The following is a 20,926-nucleotide window of genomic DNA, read 5'->3' as shown; positions in this document are numbered from 1 at the left end:
CCAAAATCTTTCTGTTCTGTAAGAATGTGACTGTTTTTTCTCTCTGACAACTGTCATCAAAGCAAACAACAAAACATAGGTACATCATTCAATACGCAACAATGAGCTTATCGCTGAGTATTTAATAGTAGCCTTTTTTCAGGAGCATGCTGCTGAACAACCCTTTCTGCGGGTGCAGGTGTTGCTCAGTGGATCTTCTGGGGCTAGAAACAGGTCAGTGGTCACTGGATTGAGACCAGTTTCAATTGTATACCATCCCCGGTTGGATCTGATATTTTGGACTTCCACATATGCACCTGTAGAGAATCAATACTAATAGTTGAAGAATTGTCGTGTGAGCAACAAATATCATACTCATATATGCATATGATATAATTTACTTCAATATTGAATCTATGGAATGAAGGTAATAAGTGATCAATCTGCAAGTATACCCTTAGAGGGTGCTTTTCTGCAGCGGCTTCTGTTTGTAGCAAACTTGCCAAGTTGAAGTTGGCTTTGGAAATGACCTTCTCACACAAGTGTAGTCGAAGTTTATTCAGCTATTGTTGCTGGCACCTGAGTAGACAGTAGCAATGCATTGGGCGCCGCAGTAACTTTTATCAGCTGTGGCATTGAAGTCCATGAAAATAGGCTCTTTTTCTACCTATTTTTCCTAGGCTATTATTACTTCGCGTGGGAGCATTTCCACCAAAAGATGTGATGCCGATGTGCTACTAAACAAATTGATGGGTTTCTGTTCGCCAAACCCAAAAGTTCTCCTCTCTTCCAACCTACTGGAACAACATCTACCGACTCGATGAAAATTACGCCAAAACGAAAAGTAGAGAATTTCAATTCGACTCGAAAACTACCGACATGCATGCAATCCAGAAAGGGAGTCGAGCCATCGAAGTACTCGATAATTGCTACACGGACACGTCCGCCACTTTGATACATTTAATTTGGATTTCCACCCTCCGAAAGTGTGATTTAGACCGTCGAGAATGTTCCTGACTCAACGATGTTCAGGGAAGTGAGACCGCAAACCTAACTCCTGTGATATATTAGGGAGAATATAGGAGATGAGAATTTGAAACGTGATACAGAGTTTGTAGAACGTATCCATCTTTTACGTGTAAGCTCCTAAATCCCCGAAATTAGTGTTTCTAAATTCAGCCAGGACCATCATTATTCATTATAGTCTCTCCTTATACGCTCCTCGTGGATACTTTAGCTGAGTTGCTAAATGACTTAGCAATTTGCCTTGCCGTTTCGCCTTCTAAGTTTGATGTTTCGTAAAAATGAATAATGGAAGGTAAATTATATGAGCGAGGAGAAGTCGAACTTCCTCAGTGTTGATATTGATTTTTAACGTTTTGCTTTCGATAATTTCCTCTTTAGGTACAATAATAGGGTAAAAACAATTTGTTGGTCAAAATATTGGGCAAGAATCAAGGAATATCGATTCTTCAAAGTGCACAAGAAGAAAACTGTAACAACTCGTGTAGTTGCGACAAAAATTTAAGTGGTGATACTTTGTCAAAAAAAGTTAGGGTCTCTCATAATATTGATTTTTTTTGAGCAAGCTTGATAAAGCTCCCGAAAGATTTAACCTGAAAAGTAATTTTTAATTATTTCTTAGAAACCAAAACCTGATATTAATTAAATTAATCAGTGGTTCTATAAGAGCTAGATTGCACTTTAATTGAAAGGGGTAGAAATGCCTCCCCAAAAATTTGGTTCGCAAGAAACTTTTTCCTCATTCATATTAGACACATTAGGTCCTTTCGTTTGCGTGTCACTTTTCTACACTCGATTTTAGTATTCGTTTGCTGATTGAATTTACACCATTGTAGAGGAGGTGTAGTTTACCTACACATAGTCAAATGTCACTTCCTCTGCACTGGTGTAAATCAAATCGACTGGAAAAAATTGCAACACTTTTTATGCAAACGGAAGGACCTATTGTGTATTTCCTGAAACTTTTTAGGGTTTTCACTCCCAATCTCTGAGAAAAAATCAATTAAAAAAGTGAAATAAACGATTTGCTCCTGAGTCCTGAATAAATTCTTGCACTAATTTGTCAAACAAAAGATACAATTCAGAAGATTTTCGAAAATTGATTTTCGTCTGATGAAGGAGTCTGATATAGACTCCGAAACGTTACAATATAAAATTATAATTTCAAAGTTCTTTATTTTCTAGTTCATTTTCAGGCAACAATTTTTTCTAGTTGATTTGCTCCTGACAAATTAGTGCAAGAATTTACGCAGAAGCAAATCATTTATTTCACTTTCTTACTTGATTCTGTTTCAGAGATTGGTAGTGAAAACCCTAAAAAGTTTCAGGAAATGCAGAATCCTCCCAGGATGAATTTCAATCGATATCTATTATGTATTCCTGGAAGTTTAAGGGAAAATATGAAAAAATCTGGGTGATTTCAAAACCTAGAAGTTTTCAATTTCAATAAGCTTTTATGACTTGAAATCCCCACTTTTCTCGTTTACAATCTGAAAATCAGGAACTGACGTTCATTACGCGAAACTGATCCATTCTTTCGAGGCTTGAAAACGAAATTAACAGCCCCTTTACCTTCCCATCACAGGCTGGATGTGAGACACTTCCCCACCGAATAAAAGACGCTACACCATCCCTAATTCAATTTGAGGGCCGTTATACAATATCCTTCCATTGAATTGACTCTGCCAGGATTTTTCTCCGGTGTTAAATTACCTCCGCAGTCTTAAGTAGTGTTGTGAGGTAATTTCCCCCCCTTCTTTTAGCGATTTTCGGCGCTCCCGGACTGAGGAATAATCCCTCAGTCGGACTACACGTAGGTCAAAATACTCAAAGCTACTCAGCCCTTAATGCTCAGGTTGTTTTTGTATTTCACATTGTGTTGTTCCAACGCAGGATGAAGTGGGGCTTTCAAGCCAGTATTTCTCTTGGGTAAGGAGGAGATTAATCTTTGGATGGTTTTATCATTGAGAGGTACTTGGTGACCTGGATATCATTATTTTTGGCTTTTACGAGTGGGGAAGACAAGGGGATAGATTTGATGTTCCTTTCCGGTTTATTTATTTATCATTCTTGAGTTGAAGGAAATGAAATCTAAGTACCTAATCTTCATTGATCTGCTATGAAAAGAAAACGTTCAAGCTAAGAAAAGGATGCTACAAACTGCAATGATTATTTTCTTTTGGGATAAAACTCGATGAAATTTTAATGGCAGCTCTTTAACTGTAAGAGATAGGGAGAAATGGATCGCCAAGAACCAATTCTTGGTCTTCATTTGAATTGCATCTGGATGGCTTTGCTGTTATTTATAAAATAATACCAAGTGTGTGCTATCGTTGTACTTCAAATAGAAGGACACTTTACTATCTAAATGAGCGAGATATTACCTGTATACAGTGTGAATCTTTGACTCGTACCAGAAAGCTTTCAAACATATATCAGCCTGGAGAATGAAACTCTAGAACAGGTCGAGCAATACTTGGAAAGCTTCATAAATACTAGGGCTAACCTAGACACGGAAATACACAACCGTATCAATTCTAACCTAACCTAACTTAACCTAGACACGGAAATACACAACCGTATCAATTCGACATCACGGGCATTCTGGAAGCTAAAGGACAGAGTGTTTCAAAATCACGATCTCAATCTGAAGACCAAGAGAGCTGTTTTTAAAGCAGTGATCCTCCCAACGCTTCTTCACAGAAGCGAAAGCTGGACGCCCTACAGGCGACATATTAAACAGCTTGAACAGACGCAACAACGTCATCTAAGACAAATAATGCACATCAGATGATTCCACAAAGTTTCGAATGCAGAAGTCTTGCAACGCGCGAGTTGTACAACAATTGAGACTCAAGTAACGAGGGCCCGACTCAGATGAAGCGGCCACATTCTGAGGATGCAAGACACAAGACTCCCCAAAGTAGCTCTGTATGGCGAATTCACAGAGGGAACCTGGAAACCAGGAGGCCATTATAAGCGGTTTAAGGATATACTACATCAATCCCTAAAATCAGTTAATGCCAATCATAACTGGGAACAACTAGCGTTAGACTGGTCACAGTGTAGGTCTTACGTACACTGTTATAATGGAGACTCGAGAAGGATACAGCGGCGCCCAGATCTGGTTGGTGACTATCCATGCCCGGAGTGTGGAAGGACCTGTAGGTCACGGTTGGGTCTCTTCAGTCACAGAAGGGCACACAGTCGGAATTAGCCCCGTTCTTTTTTTTGATCTTTTTGTAGATTTATTCCCACCAGTAACGGGATGCAGCAATAAATGAATGAATTTTAAAGAGTAGTATCCAGCCAAAGAACACAATTTTTCAAATTTCACAAATACCTTTCAATTTTAAACATCAAATTACTCGAAAACGGCGCATTATACGAAAAAATTTTAGGAATAATTTTAGTTTACAAAACTTTCAAATATTCATTAAAAAGCGTCCAACTTTGTTTCAAGGGTTGGATTCTTTGAATAATGGTATTTTTATGGTACGTTATGGTCATATTGAGAAAACTGGCAGACGTTGGTGATATCTTGTATTCGAAAATGATTCATCAAATAAATGAAGAACTATAATCCGAAATTCATTTCATTTGATAAAACCGTTTGAGAGATAGAACTAAAAATATAATTTTTTATGGTTGTTCAACAGCCTGTATCTTTTAAAACGAGACGATTCGAAAAAAATGTTGAGAGAAAAAAGTGTTTCTTTTGACCTCAGAAATCTACTGCTAAAATACTTGTACGAGTCAAAGACTCACCCTGCATATAATAACTTGGAAAATGGTTCGAAAGCCCTTCAGTATGATTAGTAGATCTAACTGTGATACATTCTAAGAGGGCAACTTTCATAATAATACTCGAAATTTCATCGAATTCGGTGGAACCGTTCGGTCTTGACGATTTTTTCAACTGAACCCAGCTTCTTGGAAATTTGCATAAGTCAACAATCACTTATAAAGACCCTATACTTCGCTCATCGATATTCTGACGAAACACGGTTGACTCCAAAGATTTTGATAGTTTTTGGATAAGCTTTAAAGAATTCCTTGGGAAAGGCATGAAATTTTCGTCCTTCCATGGAACTCCAAACAGGTCCATAACACCAATTTGGAAACATGCCTGAAACCTCATCGGCAGTGAACAGAATTGCTCAAACACAAAGCCCTAAACGCAGTTTGCGACAGCCCAAACTCAATAACAGCAATCATATATTTCGATCGGAATTCGACTTTTGCATCGAAATTACACGTATCCTTCCAAACAAACACCCATCTATCATGCGTCCATGATAATACGGGCGCCAAAATGACTCTCGTGCAAATTCTTCCTAATTGTCCAATAAATTACAGTTTCCACAAAACAATGGCCGCCGCCCAGAAAGGGCACACAACCCGAAGCGTTAACTTGACTGGAATACAACAATCGCGTCCATGGAAATTTATTGGCGGGAAAGTATCGCAGGTCCGTGTACATCAACAGTTTCCGTCATACGAACGACTTTTATTTCCCGAATTTTATGAATTCCGCCAGGCCGAACGTGTATCGGGGGAGGTTTTTCAATAACGGGCCGATGGGGTGGATCCTGCGAGTTTCCGTGATTTGAATACGATGTTTGAATGGGTGAAAATTAGGTCGCGGAGCGATGAATAAAATAATTAATCGAAAAGCGCGTCTATACGGTCGAATGGGGATTTGCGGGGCTTCCAATTTCGGAACGAGCGCTTTGATTTCGTTAGTTTTTCTGGTTTTGGGCGGAATGACGTTTTTCGATTAAATCTCGTTAACGAAATCGATCGAAAGTGTTTCAGGTCATTATTTTTATTGATGCCCATTTGGTTCGAGTAGAAATAAAGGGTGTTTCAAATTGCGCGGTTTTTTTCAAGAATAAATAAATATAGATGGCGCACCGAATTCGTCTGGGTATTATAGCATTTATAACATTTATAAAAATGGCTTGATACACGATTCGACAACGCGTTCAAATTGTTGAATTATTTCATGAAAATCAGAGTTCTGAGAAAAGTATTTTTAGAAAATTTCGTGAATTTTATGGTTTATATAATTGTCCATCTGAAAGCACTGTTGGTCGAATTATTAAAAAATTTCAAGAGACCGGTTCGTTGATAATCGAATTTTTGTGGCCTGAGCCCTGGATTAATGAATATGGATCAAGAGGATATTTGGTTTTAACAGAATGGCGCCACACCTCACTTTGCAAATGACAATCGATTTATTGAGACAATAATTTCCTGGACGAATAATCTCCAGAAACGGTGATGTCAATTGGCCACTAAGATCATGTGATTTGACACCATTGGACTGGAAGAATAATCCACAATCGATTCCTGAACTAAAGGATGAAATTATTCGTGTCATTAGTGAAATAAAGCCTCAGTTATGTCAAATTTTCATTGAAAATTTTAACAAAAGATTGGACGTCTGTAGAGCTGCAAGAGGAGGCCATTTGGCAGATATTATTTTTCGTACATAAATGTCATAACCTATACTTCAATTACCAATAAAAATTTCTGAAAATGAATGCAAATTATGTGTTTTATTTATTGTTAAAAAAAAAACGCGAAATTTGAAACACCCTTTAGTTTCATTGGGACATACGAGGATATATTGAAAAATTCTTACTCTACTATAGAACCAAACAAAATTTCAATGTCAAAATATTTTATTACTCAACATATTCTCCTCTTAATCGTATACATTTATTACAGCGAACCTGCAACGTCTCTTCTGTTTCTTCTTGCTCTGCAAACCAGACCTCCACAGCTTTTATTAACTCCTCGTTGGTAGAGAATTTATGACTTTTTAAATTTTTTTTCAGTTGAGGAAAGAGATGATAGTCGGATGGTGCCAAATCTGGTGAATAACGGGGGTGTTCTAGTAATTCAAACCCTAAATCACGAATTTTTTGCATGGCAACATGAGATTTGTGTGCAGGAGCGTTGTCCTGCAAAAACAAAACACCTTTGGATAGCTTTCCGCGTCTTTTCTCTTTAATTTTTTCCCATAGAGTGGTCAGTAATGTCTGTGTAATCTCTGGATATTGTTATACCCTTATTCAAAAAATCAATCATGATTACTCCATGGCAATCCCAAAAAACTGAAGCAAGAACATTTCCAGCAGATTTTTGGACACGAAAATTCTTAGGTCTTGGAGAACCAGAGTGTCGCCATTCCATCGATTGTTGCTTTGTTTCTGGATCGTAGAAATGTACCCAAGTCTCATCCATTTCAACCAATTCGGTTTAAGGATTCTACATAGTTTTCAAATCGAGCACAGATCAAACGCGATGCTTCTACCCTTGCACGCTTCTGGTCAACATTCAAACATTTGGGGATCCATTTTGCAGCAATTTTTCTCATGTCCAAATTGACGTGAACCATATGATGAAAGCGTTCGTATGAAATATTCAGTGCTCCAGATAATCATAATCATAATCATAATCATCTTAATTTATATTGTAGCTGCATTTGCAGATGTTCACGTCAAACAAATATAAAAAAACAGAATATATAGATACAAACACTGCATTGCAAACAACCAACTGCATTAGAAGTCTAAAAAGATCATTGACCCTGCCTCATACATTCATCAAAATATTAATTAACTGAATATAATGCCTTGGACAACAGAAATGTCCTCAAGCTTGACTTGAATTTTTCATAGGGCAGGCAGCTGATATCTCCCGGTAAGGCATTCATAATTTTTTTGCCAATAAAACTCGGCGATTGTTCGAATTTCCGCAATCTATGCACATCTAACGCTAGCTTGTTTTTATACCTCGTATTATAGTCGTGGAAATCGGAATTTTTCTTAAACTCGTACAATTTAGCCTTCATATACAGGGCAACCTTATAAATGTATATTGACGGAAAAGTCATGACTTTATGCTTCCTGAAATATACAGGATTCGGCATACGGTAGTCCCAACATCAACCGAAGTATTCTCTTTTGTAACCTAAAAACCCTTCCACTATCCACACTAGTGCCCCACAAAATCATCCGTTTTAGCCCAATTCGACGGTCTGATAAAATCATGTCAAGAACTGCATCGATATTTTCGGGGACTAACACAGAAACTGGCCTTCCCTATCGGTCATAATCTTCAATGGAAAATTTAACTCTTTTGAAGCTTGCAGTCCAATTTTTCACGGTCGCATACGAAGGACATTGATCACCGAGGGTATTAAGCATATCTTCGTAAATCTTCTTACCTCTTAACCCATTTAAATACAGGTTTTTGATGATGGCTCGATACTCCAATTTTTCGATTTTCACAATTTCAGTGGACTGGTGGATCTGGTTTACTTTTTTGACCTCAAACTTCACACTGACACTTCTAATGAGTTATTGTTCGTTGCTATGGTGAAGCAATATTTTTTTTTATGCCTGGAACTGCTCTAGGTTAACTAGATATCGATACATCCTCGTATCTTGATCATATATCTTCCCTGCATAGGTTCGGTGATGAGATCTGCTTCAAAATTAATGCGACTCGGTATAACAGTCAAGTTCCGACAATTATAATTCCTCGAAAAAGAGAAATGAGAATTCCCCAAAGGAAAAGTCCCTTTGATCACAGTTCCCAACTTCCGCTTCCTGTATTCACTATCCTGGCTGCAATAAACAGTACGATACCACCAATAAAACCGTGACCCGCATATTTCCCCACTGTATTCGCAATAATTCACGGAACCGACAAACAGGAGATGCGCACGAAAATAAAGTCGATGTTTGTCTTGGTCTCCGGCAAAACTACTTCGTCGTCAACAAATCGGGATTGTTAAAAATTGTCGCAGTCTTTGTCATCCCGGATTATTTCCCCTGGCACCGCCGACACCACCCATTCACCCTGTTTGCGTAAGTTCCGGATGCAAATTCCGCCTCCCTGTCGAGGTCTTTCAAGTTTGACTACATTGCTAGAATTGTGAAGCCAGTTACCTGCATCTGAATTTTGGACCAGAAATTATGCGTTTTTGTTTTTTCAATATATTTCAGGAATATTTCATTCAAGAAGCTTATCTGATCAGATACCTGAGTATTTTTAGGTGATATCCTTGTTTTTTCATAAATGAATGGTTGAATAAAGAGTTCAATAGTTTCAAAAATTCAAGTAATTCAGTAAATTAGAGTATAAAGAAGTATTGTAGAGTAGTGTAGTGTAAAGTAGAGTAGTGTAGAGTAGAGTCGTGTAGTGTAGAGTATAATAGAGTAGTGTAGTGTAGAGTATAATAGAGTAGTGTAGTGTAGAGTAGAGTAGTGTAGTATAAAATAGAGTGAAACAGAGAGGAGCAGAGTGGAGAAGAGCAGAATGGACTATAGTAGATTAGAGCAAAGCAGAGTAGAGTAGAATGAGGTATACTCCATTCATATTTATATTAGCAGTCGGTTGGCAATGAAATAATTCTCTCAAGTTTTTGTTACTAGGACGGAGTAAGGTTGGCACTCATGAAATATCGTTAACTAGCTGACCCGGCAAACCTAGTTTTGCCATTTAAATTATTTCTAGGGTAGATAATAATAACTAACTCATCGTGATTGCTCGATTGGTCGTAAGAAAAAGGAATGCCTTTTTTTCTGTTCTATACAATTTTTTTTGGGATTATTTTGTTATATAAACCTTGCTCTAACAATAATAAACACAACAAAAAAAGAATTATCCAATGTGGTGCGATCGTTTGAACAAAAAGCATTTTGAAGTAAACCATAGATCCTCTTTTATTAATATAGATGTCATAACGCCGTTACCACAACTAATATCAATTTTTATCACGAAAATGCTATGTAGAATTCAGGTCCGCTGGTTCGAATAGTTATATACCCTGATATTCTAAAATCCACAATACGTCAGACTGTAGCGGACATATTCAATGTAAATTATATAATGTTTCATCTGAATCTAAACGACTTATATTATATTTCAGCTGAATGTTTCAACAATCAGAAAGATTGTGAATGAAGAGGATGACGAAGAATTTCCTTCTATTGGGAGACCCAAAAAAGGGGTGGCAGTTGAGAATTTTATGTTTGAGAGAATTAATGCGAAAAGTACTACAGGATTTTCGATGAATGTCATCGTAGAATAAGTTCCCGAAATTTGATTTTTCTATTTTCCATTTGACTTGTGCTATACATTTTAAAAGTCTTAAGGTACCAATAAATAACTAATTAATATTATTATATCAATGTATTAAGATGAACAGCCACAAATACGCGCCAGTTGTCCTGTTAATTGTTTATTCATGTGAAATTTTCGTTCAAAGGTGAAGTTTATCTTGACTTGAGACTTCTTTTAAGTCCTTTTAGTTATATTGATGCAAGATGATTTTTGTTGAAGAACATTCTTGTAATTATCTGTTAATTCCTTCGAGAGATACCCATTCCCGACCACTGCATCATATTCATTTCATCTTCGGGTTGATACTTTTGAAATCTACAACTGATGTAACGTATTGAAACTTTAGCCAAAGAAGATAACGAACATTAACTCTCCTCAAGCTAGTGCATATTATGATATTATACTGATCTTTTGTATTTTCTATGCAAACAACTGGATTTGGTATGCCTTCAATCAGTTTGTATAAACTTCAATTATGTTCGTCACATATTTTCCGAAGAGATTCGACATTGTGATAAAATACGTAATAACAGAAACTTTTACGTAGAACGGGCAACATAGGGTTGATTTAAAACCCAAAAATGTTTTAACAAGATTCATAACCCCACATTTTCGTACTATACAGAGTGAAATGTGTCAAATTTCCATGGCCAACCGAGTGATAAAATAAAAGTGAATGGAGTATAGAGTACAATTGAATGATGTAGAGTAGAGTAGAATGGAGTGGAGTAGGGTAGAACAGACTAGAGTACAGAAGTAAAGCTAAGTGAAGAAAATTCGGCCCACCTATTTTTTTAAATATGGTCGTTCTTTTGATTCATCGATTCTGTTAGATTACAGGAGAATAGGAGATTGCTTTCTGAGTATTTTCAGCGTTTATATTTACAAAGTACCATACAGAAACAGAAAAGAGATTGCTCCATTCTTCATTATTTATACAGCGAGTTTCAAAAGGTTTGCATGAATGCATATTCATATCCACATCGACCTAAGGAGTATCTTTATTTCCTGTGTCGAGACGAAGAAATATTCAATATCCGATAAATTTGCCGACATTCTGATTCAGACGTTTCACTCTTCTATTTTCCCTATTTTCCCGAAACTGAATTCTTCATGTTGTTTCCCGATACAACTGGAATGTCGAAGCACCCGTCCCTCCTTTCGTTTGTTATTCAACAAGAACAAACCCAGCCAGTCCCATATGAAATCTCGAACTTATTGCCGTACAGTACACTTTGAAAGCAGGAGGAAAAACTGGAGAAAATAGAAGCTTATATTCCCTTATTGGAAGCAGGTATGCATTCCCTATACTGCCTGCTTGTTGGAATGGAAAGAATCTGTTTTTACCCGGAAGGTGGCTGTTTCCACGTGAGAGAATAAAATATGAGGCTACAGTTTTGTTTCCATATATGTAGTCTGTATTTTACATTTAGTATGTTTCAATAAATACATGCTCATTGATGAGGAATGTCGAAACAATTCACTTGGAATCGATTTCGAACTGTACCTGATAACAAAAACCGAAATATCATTATCAACCTGCATCATTTATGACTACGTTGATATTTTCATCTATGCCGGTCGCCAGATATAACCATTCAACAAAAAATATAAATTTTTTTGGCGATTCATGATATTATTCCCTTTGATAAATAATGAGATTAGGTTCATTGCATCCAAAGTGAATTTTCGTTTTTTATCTCATTTGAGAATGGACGGTGAGAAGGTTTTTCATTATGATAATAATTTTGATTGACGTGAGCAAAATGTCGAAATGCCAAATGAGAAAATTCATTTATTTCTGTTGGAAATCTAAACCTAATTAATTGATACGACGAAAATTTTTTATTGTGGACAAATTCGGGGTTGGTTTGGTATATAAAGACCAAAAGTCTGTGCTACAGTTATTGAGAATAATATTCACTGCGTAGCTTCCCTCAGTATGTCATGTGCAACCTCAATGAATTCCTCTGGAGAATTATATAGGTATTATGTATGTAGATTTAAAATCTACATGAACTACGTTTCTCTTCGAGAATGTTGCGGATAAGTTATGTACGACAGACAAAGCTTCTAAAAAATTCATAATCTCCAATTTTAGACCGAAGAAGTTTGCGTGACAGATAAATTATTGAAAGCTGGAGAAATGTCATAAAATGTTCAATAATGCATGTTCAAAAGAGCTGTATGTCAACGCATTCGATGGAATTTTTTAATCGTAATATGCTTGTATTACAGATTGGGCAATTTCGAGCACCAAGAGTGCAATTATTTTCACGTTCATTTTTCCGTATCTCGAACCATTATACACAATATTTATATACAAAAAATTGAAAAGCATGAAGAAATAAGCTGCACAGCATTATTGTTTCATCACTGAGACAATCCGTCCTTTTGTTAACTTTGATGGAGATAATTGATGCGGTATCACTCACCATTAGGCATGATCTACAATAATTCAACATGATTAACTCGATAATTAAATGCTCAGAAGCGTGCATCAGAAGTAATGGACAAACATTTCCAGACATAAACGTTGTATTAAAACTTGAACTATTAATTTTGCTGTTTCTTTTTGGTTTTTCAATTAAACACCCTGTCAATCCGAAACGAAGCTGTTTTGGCCGATAGTTCATTTCGAAAAATGTGGTTATTTTTGTACTAATGGTTAACGTGTGGCGGTTCATTTCGGAACACCTTGTATATTTTATTTTCCAATAGAAAAACTAAGAAATCTGTTTGGCTAGGAGAGGAGCAATAAACTCAGCCATTGGGATAGGGGTGAGACAAAACAAAATTCTCTCCAAACGGAGACTGGCGACGCCCATGCATAGAAATTCAGCAGTTATATTTTGTATACAGCTGCGTTCTGGAGTTAGAAGGCCTGCTGCGATGTCAACAGTTTTTGAAGTAAGTATCTATATAAAAACACCTTGTTCTAAGTTATATGTTGAGCCTAGAAGTTGAATTTGTAGCTCTAAGAAATCTAAATTTTTAATTGTACTACGTATAATTTGTTCCATTTTTTTGTTTTACGATTTCTCGACAACCAAACTTCAAACAGTCAGGAACTATCACGGTCCACACACTTTCCTGTCCAACTTTTTCAGTGCAAATTTTTATATACCCGTTGAACATCGATTGGATAAAAATGTAATATTGTATGATGGCTCATTCAAGATGTTGCCGTATTTGAACACGCAGGAATCATATTAAAACGGACACAAGAGTTTCATAAGCTCCTCTTGCCTATCCAGATTTACGATTTATTTTATAAGCCTCCAGCAGCGTTCCTCCTACACTTTTTTCCCATATTATGACATGGTGGGCTCGGACTAAAGACTCTTATTGCAGACCGAAAATTGCTCTTTCAGGAACATTAGTATGCAACGAGGAGTCTACATCACTCACTGGATTTCAGCCCATAGAATCGTTAAAAGGTTTCTCCACCATTAAATCTGACCATTAGTGTTCGTTCCTTTCGCCTACAATTTATATCCTCTTTCATCTAGGCTGCGACGAGGTCAATCTGCCCTTGGAGAATCCCATTCCGATTTTCAACAGACCAGTTTGTCAGAGGAGATTTGGATGAGAGCTTTCTTCCAACAGGAAGTTTTTATGTTCGGTATTATCAGCTTCGGAGTTATTGGATTTATGGTCCTGAAATGAGGAAGTTTTATCCTGAAGATTCGTTGGTTAAGGAAAGAGCACTTTGAAGTGAAACGCTGGGTTTGTTGTGTGTTGCCTAACAGGATCATAAGTGAAGTGAATCAGAGGAATCTGTAAGTTTTTGGTGTCATTTTTCGATTTTTTTATGGAAAATACCCCAAATTACACAGTAAATTCCCCTTTGCATTGGAATTGAAAATACATGACTGCATTTTAAATGACTCCAACAAACTTATCCTTTCGATCAAGCGATCAAGCTCATTGAATATCATGCTCTAGGTTTGAATTTCCATATGGACAATTTTATCGATGAATTCTTTCCTTCCACTACCACTTTCCGCCAAATTTTCTCTTCAATTAGCGGTACAATAAATCGTTGTCTTCGCGTCTAACATTCAACCTGGATTGAAAGCTTTCTTTCATCATGTGGAATCATTAATCAAAGCGCACTTCCGATCTGCAACTCCAAGAAGTACGGGAACTCTGACAAGAGAACTAATGAAATATGGTCTGACAAAAAGCAGAGCTTATTTTTGGGGTGAAACAAAAAGTCTTTGCACTTCTCGAGAAGGGTTCATTAACACTGTTTCTCCTGGAAGTTTCCGTTGAAGCCAGAGGCATCCAGAAGGCTCATCAGATGAATTCAGAATAGAGTAGACTAGACCTTAGACAAACTATAAAAGCTGGATCAAATAATTCCAATATTAATACATTGTGCCACTTCAAAAAGAGCCAATTTACAGTTTGGCAGTTTTTTTGTTGGGATTCATGTATTTCATTACTGGGAGGAAGAAACCTTAATCGTTAGCTTTGAACACCAACATTGAAGCATTTACCTATAAAAAATATCTAATTTCTCATATAATTATGGTTAGTAGATCATATTTTCAATCTGAAAGAGGCCAAATTGTAAAAACGCCACTATCATGTCACAGTGGCATTAACAAGACCACCATCAATAATTGAGTATCCACTTCGATCTGAAATAATTGTTCCGAAGTACCTTGAACTCAAAACTTCCAAGTGGGCTGAAGAAACTTCTACTAATTAAGTAACAAGGAATCAATAAATGTTGCCTAATGAAATTACTTCGTCGTTCTGTAAAGATAAAGTCTCGATATGCCTCTTTGTGCAAGGTCCACCACCAAATAGCTTTCCGCAGAGTTTCATTTACTTTGCAAAATCTAGCTATCGAATATTGCGGAGTACCTAAAATAAGATCCTCCTTTGGATCACTCATTTTAATTGAAGACAAAATTCTCGGGGAAATTCTAAATTGGCCGGGCATTAATCAAACTGAACCAACAAAGTTTGTTAACGTGAGTTTTCAGAAAATAATGGCTTAATTTCATTTTATGAGCTGAATGCTGCCCTCGGTGAACACGTTTCCTTCGTTACAGGAAGACCTTTCAGAAAGGAGATATTTCCCTCTTCGAAAAGTTCGAGATCAATTAATATACACTTTCAATAATAGAAAACTGAGTCCTCGAAAGGGATGATGAAAGAGGGATGGGGAAGTGTAAGGTTTTTTTAGGGAAATCATTTATTAGTCAATGCAAATTTTTCTTGGACTGAATATAAGCCTTGGATTTTAGATATTCATCAAATGTCACCTTTAAATGACCATTTCCAACTTAAAATGACCATTATCAGGGATATTTGTATACTTCTTTATTGCTTGGAACTTTTCTTATTCCATTGAAATAAGAAAAAGATAGATAGATTTCTTTCACGAATTACTTCGCACTTTCTGCAATTGAAGTATTCTCTGTTAATTTTGCACCTGAAATATCCCCAAGCTCAACAATATCATTCAACTTTGAGAGTTCTTCGATGATGGATTAAATTCCTTGGTATGTCTTATACTTCCTTGAAACCTCTAGGGTGCCATAGCTACGAGTGAAATTTCAAAAAGAAATATGAAGACATGATTTCAAAAGTAGTTTCGCTCTGAGTAAAGTTGTGCAAGCCTTTTTGAGTACCTCACCTTCAAATATTTGTATTGTAATTCTTGAATTTTTAGCCGAACAAGGTCTTCAAATGTGACTCATTAAACAAAAATCTGTGGTCAGATTCAATTATATCCCCTCACCCGGTCTGTCCAGTTGAACTTTCAAAAGAAAAGAGCTGGGACTATAAAATTTTGAGGGGCAGATAGAGGACAGAAGTATTACAACGTACTAATATGTATCAATTATTAATTCATTAATTATTCAATCTTTAAAGTTCGAATGCGCCGGTTAAGTTCGTCAATGGCGTAATCAGACAGATGGTTTCGGAGTTGTAGGTGTAACTCGATAAAAAGTTTGTAGAGTACTGATACAAGGACTTCAGCAAAATTTCGAGAAGATCTAATCGATTCTGGATCTCAGCAACTATTCGGTATACTAATTTTGTAGGAAACTACCATAATTATTTCAGTGTCAAGTATTGAAGTATCTAATCTATTCTTTCAGCGATACATTAACAACAGAACATTCCAAAAATGTAATCTTCACGTCTTTAAATGACTTTTCAAATGATAGACTTCTTTGGTCGATAAGGGATGAAGTGAGGGAGAAAAATCCAAGTAAGGGTCCAAAAAGTTTTGAAGAAATAACACTGGATATTTCTTCGTGAGTGCTACCTGATTTCTTTTCGGTAAATCAATTAATTCATGTTAACATAAAATATAAAAAGATATTTCGAGCGAAAGAAAGAAATTATAAATGGCCATCGAAGTCAATTCACGGTACAAATTGAAAAAACCGCATCGAATTAGTAGTCCGAATGGGAGATAAGTATTCGTCATATTTCACAAATCATTTTAAAGCATGACAACTATCTTACATCTCATCTTATTCCTGAGTTCACAACTAGTGCTAAACAACAATGCCTTCAATATTTCAAAACATCCCTTGAAACCAACAGAGGCGGTACAAACTTCAACCATCTGCGTTTGCATAAAAAAACAGTTTTTCATTATTTTTCCATATTAATAAGGATAATTTATCGAAAACCATCAAAATCACCAAATTATACATACCGCCCTAGCAGAAGCAGCGCTGAAAATCGTCAGAAACGTTAAAACCGCGAAGGTAAACATGGGGAGACGGTGATTAGTCATCGAATAACTATCACCCTTCCAGTCGTATCGGAGTCGCGTGCTCTACTGGCTCTAAGTGGGATTCCTGCCCCAAGTAGAGGCGCGTCAGCAGGAAAAGCGATGAGTTGAAGCTCGCGCAAAGCTCATGTTGATCGGAGCTTTGGGCGCGAAATGGCGAATGCGCTGCCATAGATCGGTAAAGAAGGGAACAATAATGAGTTCCCTTGAATATGGAATGTTTTAGAAATGTGCGGCAGATGGCCGGAGAAGCTCTGAAAAGTTTGATAAAGTCACTGTAGAATTCTCATATTTCTCATGAAGATTCTAATTCGCAAATTAATCTTATATTAAGAATCACGTACTACCAAGGCACATTTGCCTGAATTGCCAACACTTACATGATTTTCCACAGAATTCTTTGTCATTTAAGTCAATTCGTGGTGGCATACGAATTTTGTAATATTGTAGATATACAATTTCATGAAAGATTCAAAAATAAAAGGTGCAGTTACCACCTTGAGAAGAAGTTATGTCAAAGACGTTCGTTTAAATGAAATAAAAATTTTTACGACTTGTGGGATTCAACGAGTAACAAATTCAAAACTTATAGGTACGCATAAAGTGATCCATTTTATTATGATTTTTCTAACACATACGAGTTTTGCTGCATTCTTAATGATAATTCATTTTTCATTTTGGAGATTTGTTAAATTTAGATTTAATCCTAACTGGAAATGGAAACTGGAAACCTTCCTCAGAGTGCAGAATTTCTATTTGAATTCATTGATGATAACAGCTTTGCAAGTGCCACTCTTTCTGGTATTAAATATGCACAAAAGTTATGGAATGATGAAATAGCAGTTGATTTTATTGAAATTGTGATGATTTTTCAAATACACTTCAATGCTGATACAATAAGTCATATTGATCAATCTTTCCAGGTTCTCGAAGCAGCAGTTACAAGAAGCCTAATATATCCTTTTCTCATTGAATTGCGGACACCGCAGAATGAAGATAAATGGTCTCATCAGATTCACTATTGTTTCTCCAGAGTCAGCTAAGAAAGAGTCAGATGTAAATCTGCAAAAATGTCTTAAATGAAGACTTCCCTTTTATTAGCTGCCTTTTGACGTGGATGTACTAAACTTTTTTTTCCATTGATCGCTTAATATATTTTTTGCTGATTTATTTAACAGAGAACCTTGATGAACGGAAATAATACTAAATTTTTTAGCCTCGAATTTCTGAAACATGTTTCTGTGGAAAACTGTTGAGCAGTTAACAATGACTTGTAAAATCAATGAAAATGTCTAAGCGCCTTCGCCATTTTTGTGATTTATATACTCAACATCCCCGAAATGTATAAATTCTAAGAAAATCATATCAGATTTAAACACTCGAATAATACAAAATGTCTCGTTAGATTTTGCTTCGAAGAGGAATCTCAACCTAAGCCTTATATTCCGAGCATTACGAAAAACTTTTTTCATACCTCGTAGATTAGAAAATCGATCTGTATGTAACTTCTTTTGATCAATATTTCGAAAAACAAAGTTATCAGCAAGGACAATACGAACATTTCATCAATGAACCGAAAGATCATTTTCAAAAACTTCAATATGGCGCAGTCGCTGACCAAAATATAATTCCGCCAAAATAGCAGGTGAAATTGATGTTTAGATAGAGAAAGCAACAATCTGCGCGATCTAACATCCATCCTGCCCGATTTCACAGGAAAAACGATGTAGTGTATGAATTTAAGAGCTTTCCGAAGCTTATTCGCGGGCAATATAACATGTTCAGGCATGTAGAAATTGACGGCTTTTTCTGAGGAAAGTCATGATGTGCTCGACGTTGCTGAAAATCCGGTTATGGAGCGAATATCCATCGGGGGATACTGGGCTGGGGGTGGAAAAATGCGGATTTTTCCCTAGTTTCATGTCGCCTTGAGTTTTCAAACAGAGATATGGGATAAAAGCTGTTGATACACTTGCTTCAGGAAGTTTCTGAAGTGGAAAGGTAAACCTTTATCAATACTCTCCCTCGGGGGTAGAAAATTTATTAACTCTTCTCATAGTAAGTAGAGAACTCTTAGGAGTTCAATATTTCATCGCATGATTCGTATGATGAAATTCCCAATGAGAAAATTATTCTTTTGAAAAATTAACAATATTTTAGTAGATAATGACGGTATATGTGTTCGTAATCAATATTTTCAAAAATTAAAGATGCAATTCTACTATAAGTTCATTGATTCCATTCTCAGAAATGTTGTAATTTGTTATCTCTTGTCAGGAGATCGTTCACCCTGTTTTGTATTTGGATTCTCAGTTTCAAATATATCGCAATATTCACCTTGACTCGAAAGAAACTATACTAGAGTATGCAGTATTTCGAAAATATTTATTCACGATATCTCTGTCAAAAATAGAACGTTAAATGAAAGAATTTTGATTTCACAATTATTATAGATGAAAAAGACATGTGACATATAGATACTAGATATTTATCTCCTCTTCCAGATATATTCTATACATATTCCATAGTAACGAGCAATAGTTCACTGAAAAAGGTTTCCTCTGAGTCTCTAACAGCAAACACTAATTTATTGTACGGTTTGATATACATATGTGAATTCAACTTTCAACAAAAATATTTTTCTTCAGCAGTTCTTTAGAAAAGTCCAAAGCACTACATTAGCATTTGGAAGTGGATGAAGAGAGTTTGATTTAACGATTTCCATTAAAAACACATTCAATACCAGAATAAACGAGAAAACTCTTACCTAAGTGTCCCGGGAAAGCTCTCAAATGAAGACATTGCGTTTTAAACCTTAATAACCAAAAAATAATCAGTGGTGAAGCAAAGCGTAGGATTTATAAGAATAAGACACCTTTATAAAACTTCTTAATTTCTCATTCTCAATTGCTTCGAAGACAATGAAAATTCGCAAAGCAGTTAAGTTTTGTAGAATCAACTACCAACTCCCCTATTTTCCAAAATTGTCTACACAACAGAGAACCCTCCACAATTAATGAGGAAAAAAAAAGAAATGATGTCAATTATATCATAGATTTGCGAATATCTCAGTCAAAATGACATGATAGCATATCATGTGACAGGTTTGCGAATGAGAATGCAAAATTATCTAATATAGAAGAAGTGAAAGAGAAGTTAAGTAAAATTTAGAGATTTTGAATCCTTCCGAAGGACAGAAGGTAAGAATTAATTGGGGAATAATTTATTTAGTTATTTATATTTAATAAATTCTCAAAAAATTTTATGAAGAAATTCATGCATGGCTCATCGAACATACATTATAAAAAATATTCAAATCTGTATAAGTACATAAGTACATCCTCTTCTCAACAGAGGACTATGAAATATTCCACGTGTTCCGAAAATACGGGAAAGAAATGATTATCAATAATTTGTATGAAGATAATTCTAGGCTTATCAATAAGAATCAACATTATCAAGAGATTAGTGTCCCACTAGAAAATTTTGATATACATATTCTCCCATGATGAATAATATTCATTTGTACTTTTCAGGAATTTGATAAAACTGTACAGGGTGGGCAAAATTCGTTGTCTACTGAGAGGATCTCGAGAACTATAACAGCTCATTTTCGGAGAAACAAAGAATGGTGAAAACCGCAGCCTCCTACGATACTTCGTTTTTGAGTTTGACAACTTCGTAAAGTTCTCATATCTTTTTTGTCCTTGAAATTACAAATCTGAAACTTGAACCTTCTACTGGCACTTTTTCACGTAGAATCCACTGATGAGCTCAAAATATTTGTTCATTTCGAATCAGTAGGTGAACTTTAATTTTTTTAAATGCAAACTTTTATTGAATTTGTTGTTCTTGAATTGAAAAAAAATCTTTGGTCAGTAGATTCTACGTATGAAAGTGCCTAAGAAGGTTTAAGTTTCAGATTTGTAACTTCAAAGACAAAAAGGTAATTAGAACTTCTCGGAATCTTCAAAATCTCAATTTTTGTTTGTAACTCGAAATCTAAAA

General features: G+C 35.9%; 1 protein-coding gene across 1 annotated transcript in view; it reads right to left on the bottom strand.

The window, feature by feature from the left end:
* LOC123311595 overlaps nt 1-16,955 on the bottom strand; it is a 132,833-nt gene extending 115,878 nt beyond the window's left edge. Inside the window, exon 1 of the mRNA XM_044895648.1 lies at nt 16,841-16,955. Coding sequence (XP_044751583.1) covers nt 16,841-16,921 — 81 coding nt within the window. The 5' untranslated portion in view covers nt 16,922-16,955. The remainder of the gene's footprint in view (nt 1-16,840) is intronic.
* Between the last annotated feature and the right edge of the window lie 3,971 nt (nt 16,956-20,926).

This window comes from Coccinella septempunctata, chromosome 4 (genome assembly GCF_907165205.1).
Source record: "Coccinella septempunctata chromosome 4, icCocSept1.1, whole genome shotgun sequence".
In the NCBI taxonomy this organism is placed as follows: domain Eukaryota; kingdom Metazoa; phylum Arthropoda; class Insecta; order Coleoptera; family Coccinellidae; genus Coccinella; species Coccinella septempunctata.
This window is presented reverse-complemented; position numbering and strand designations above follow the sequence as displayed.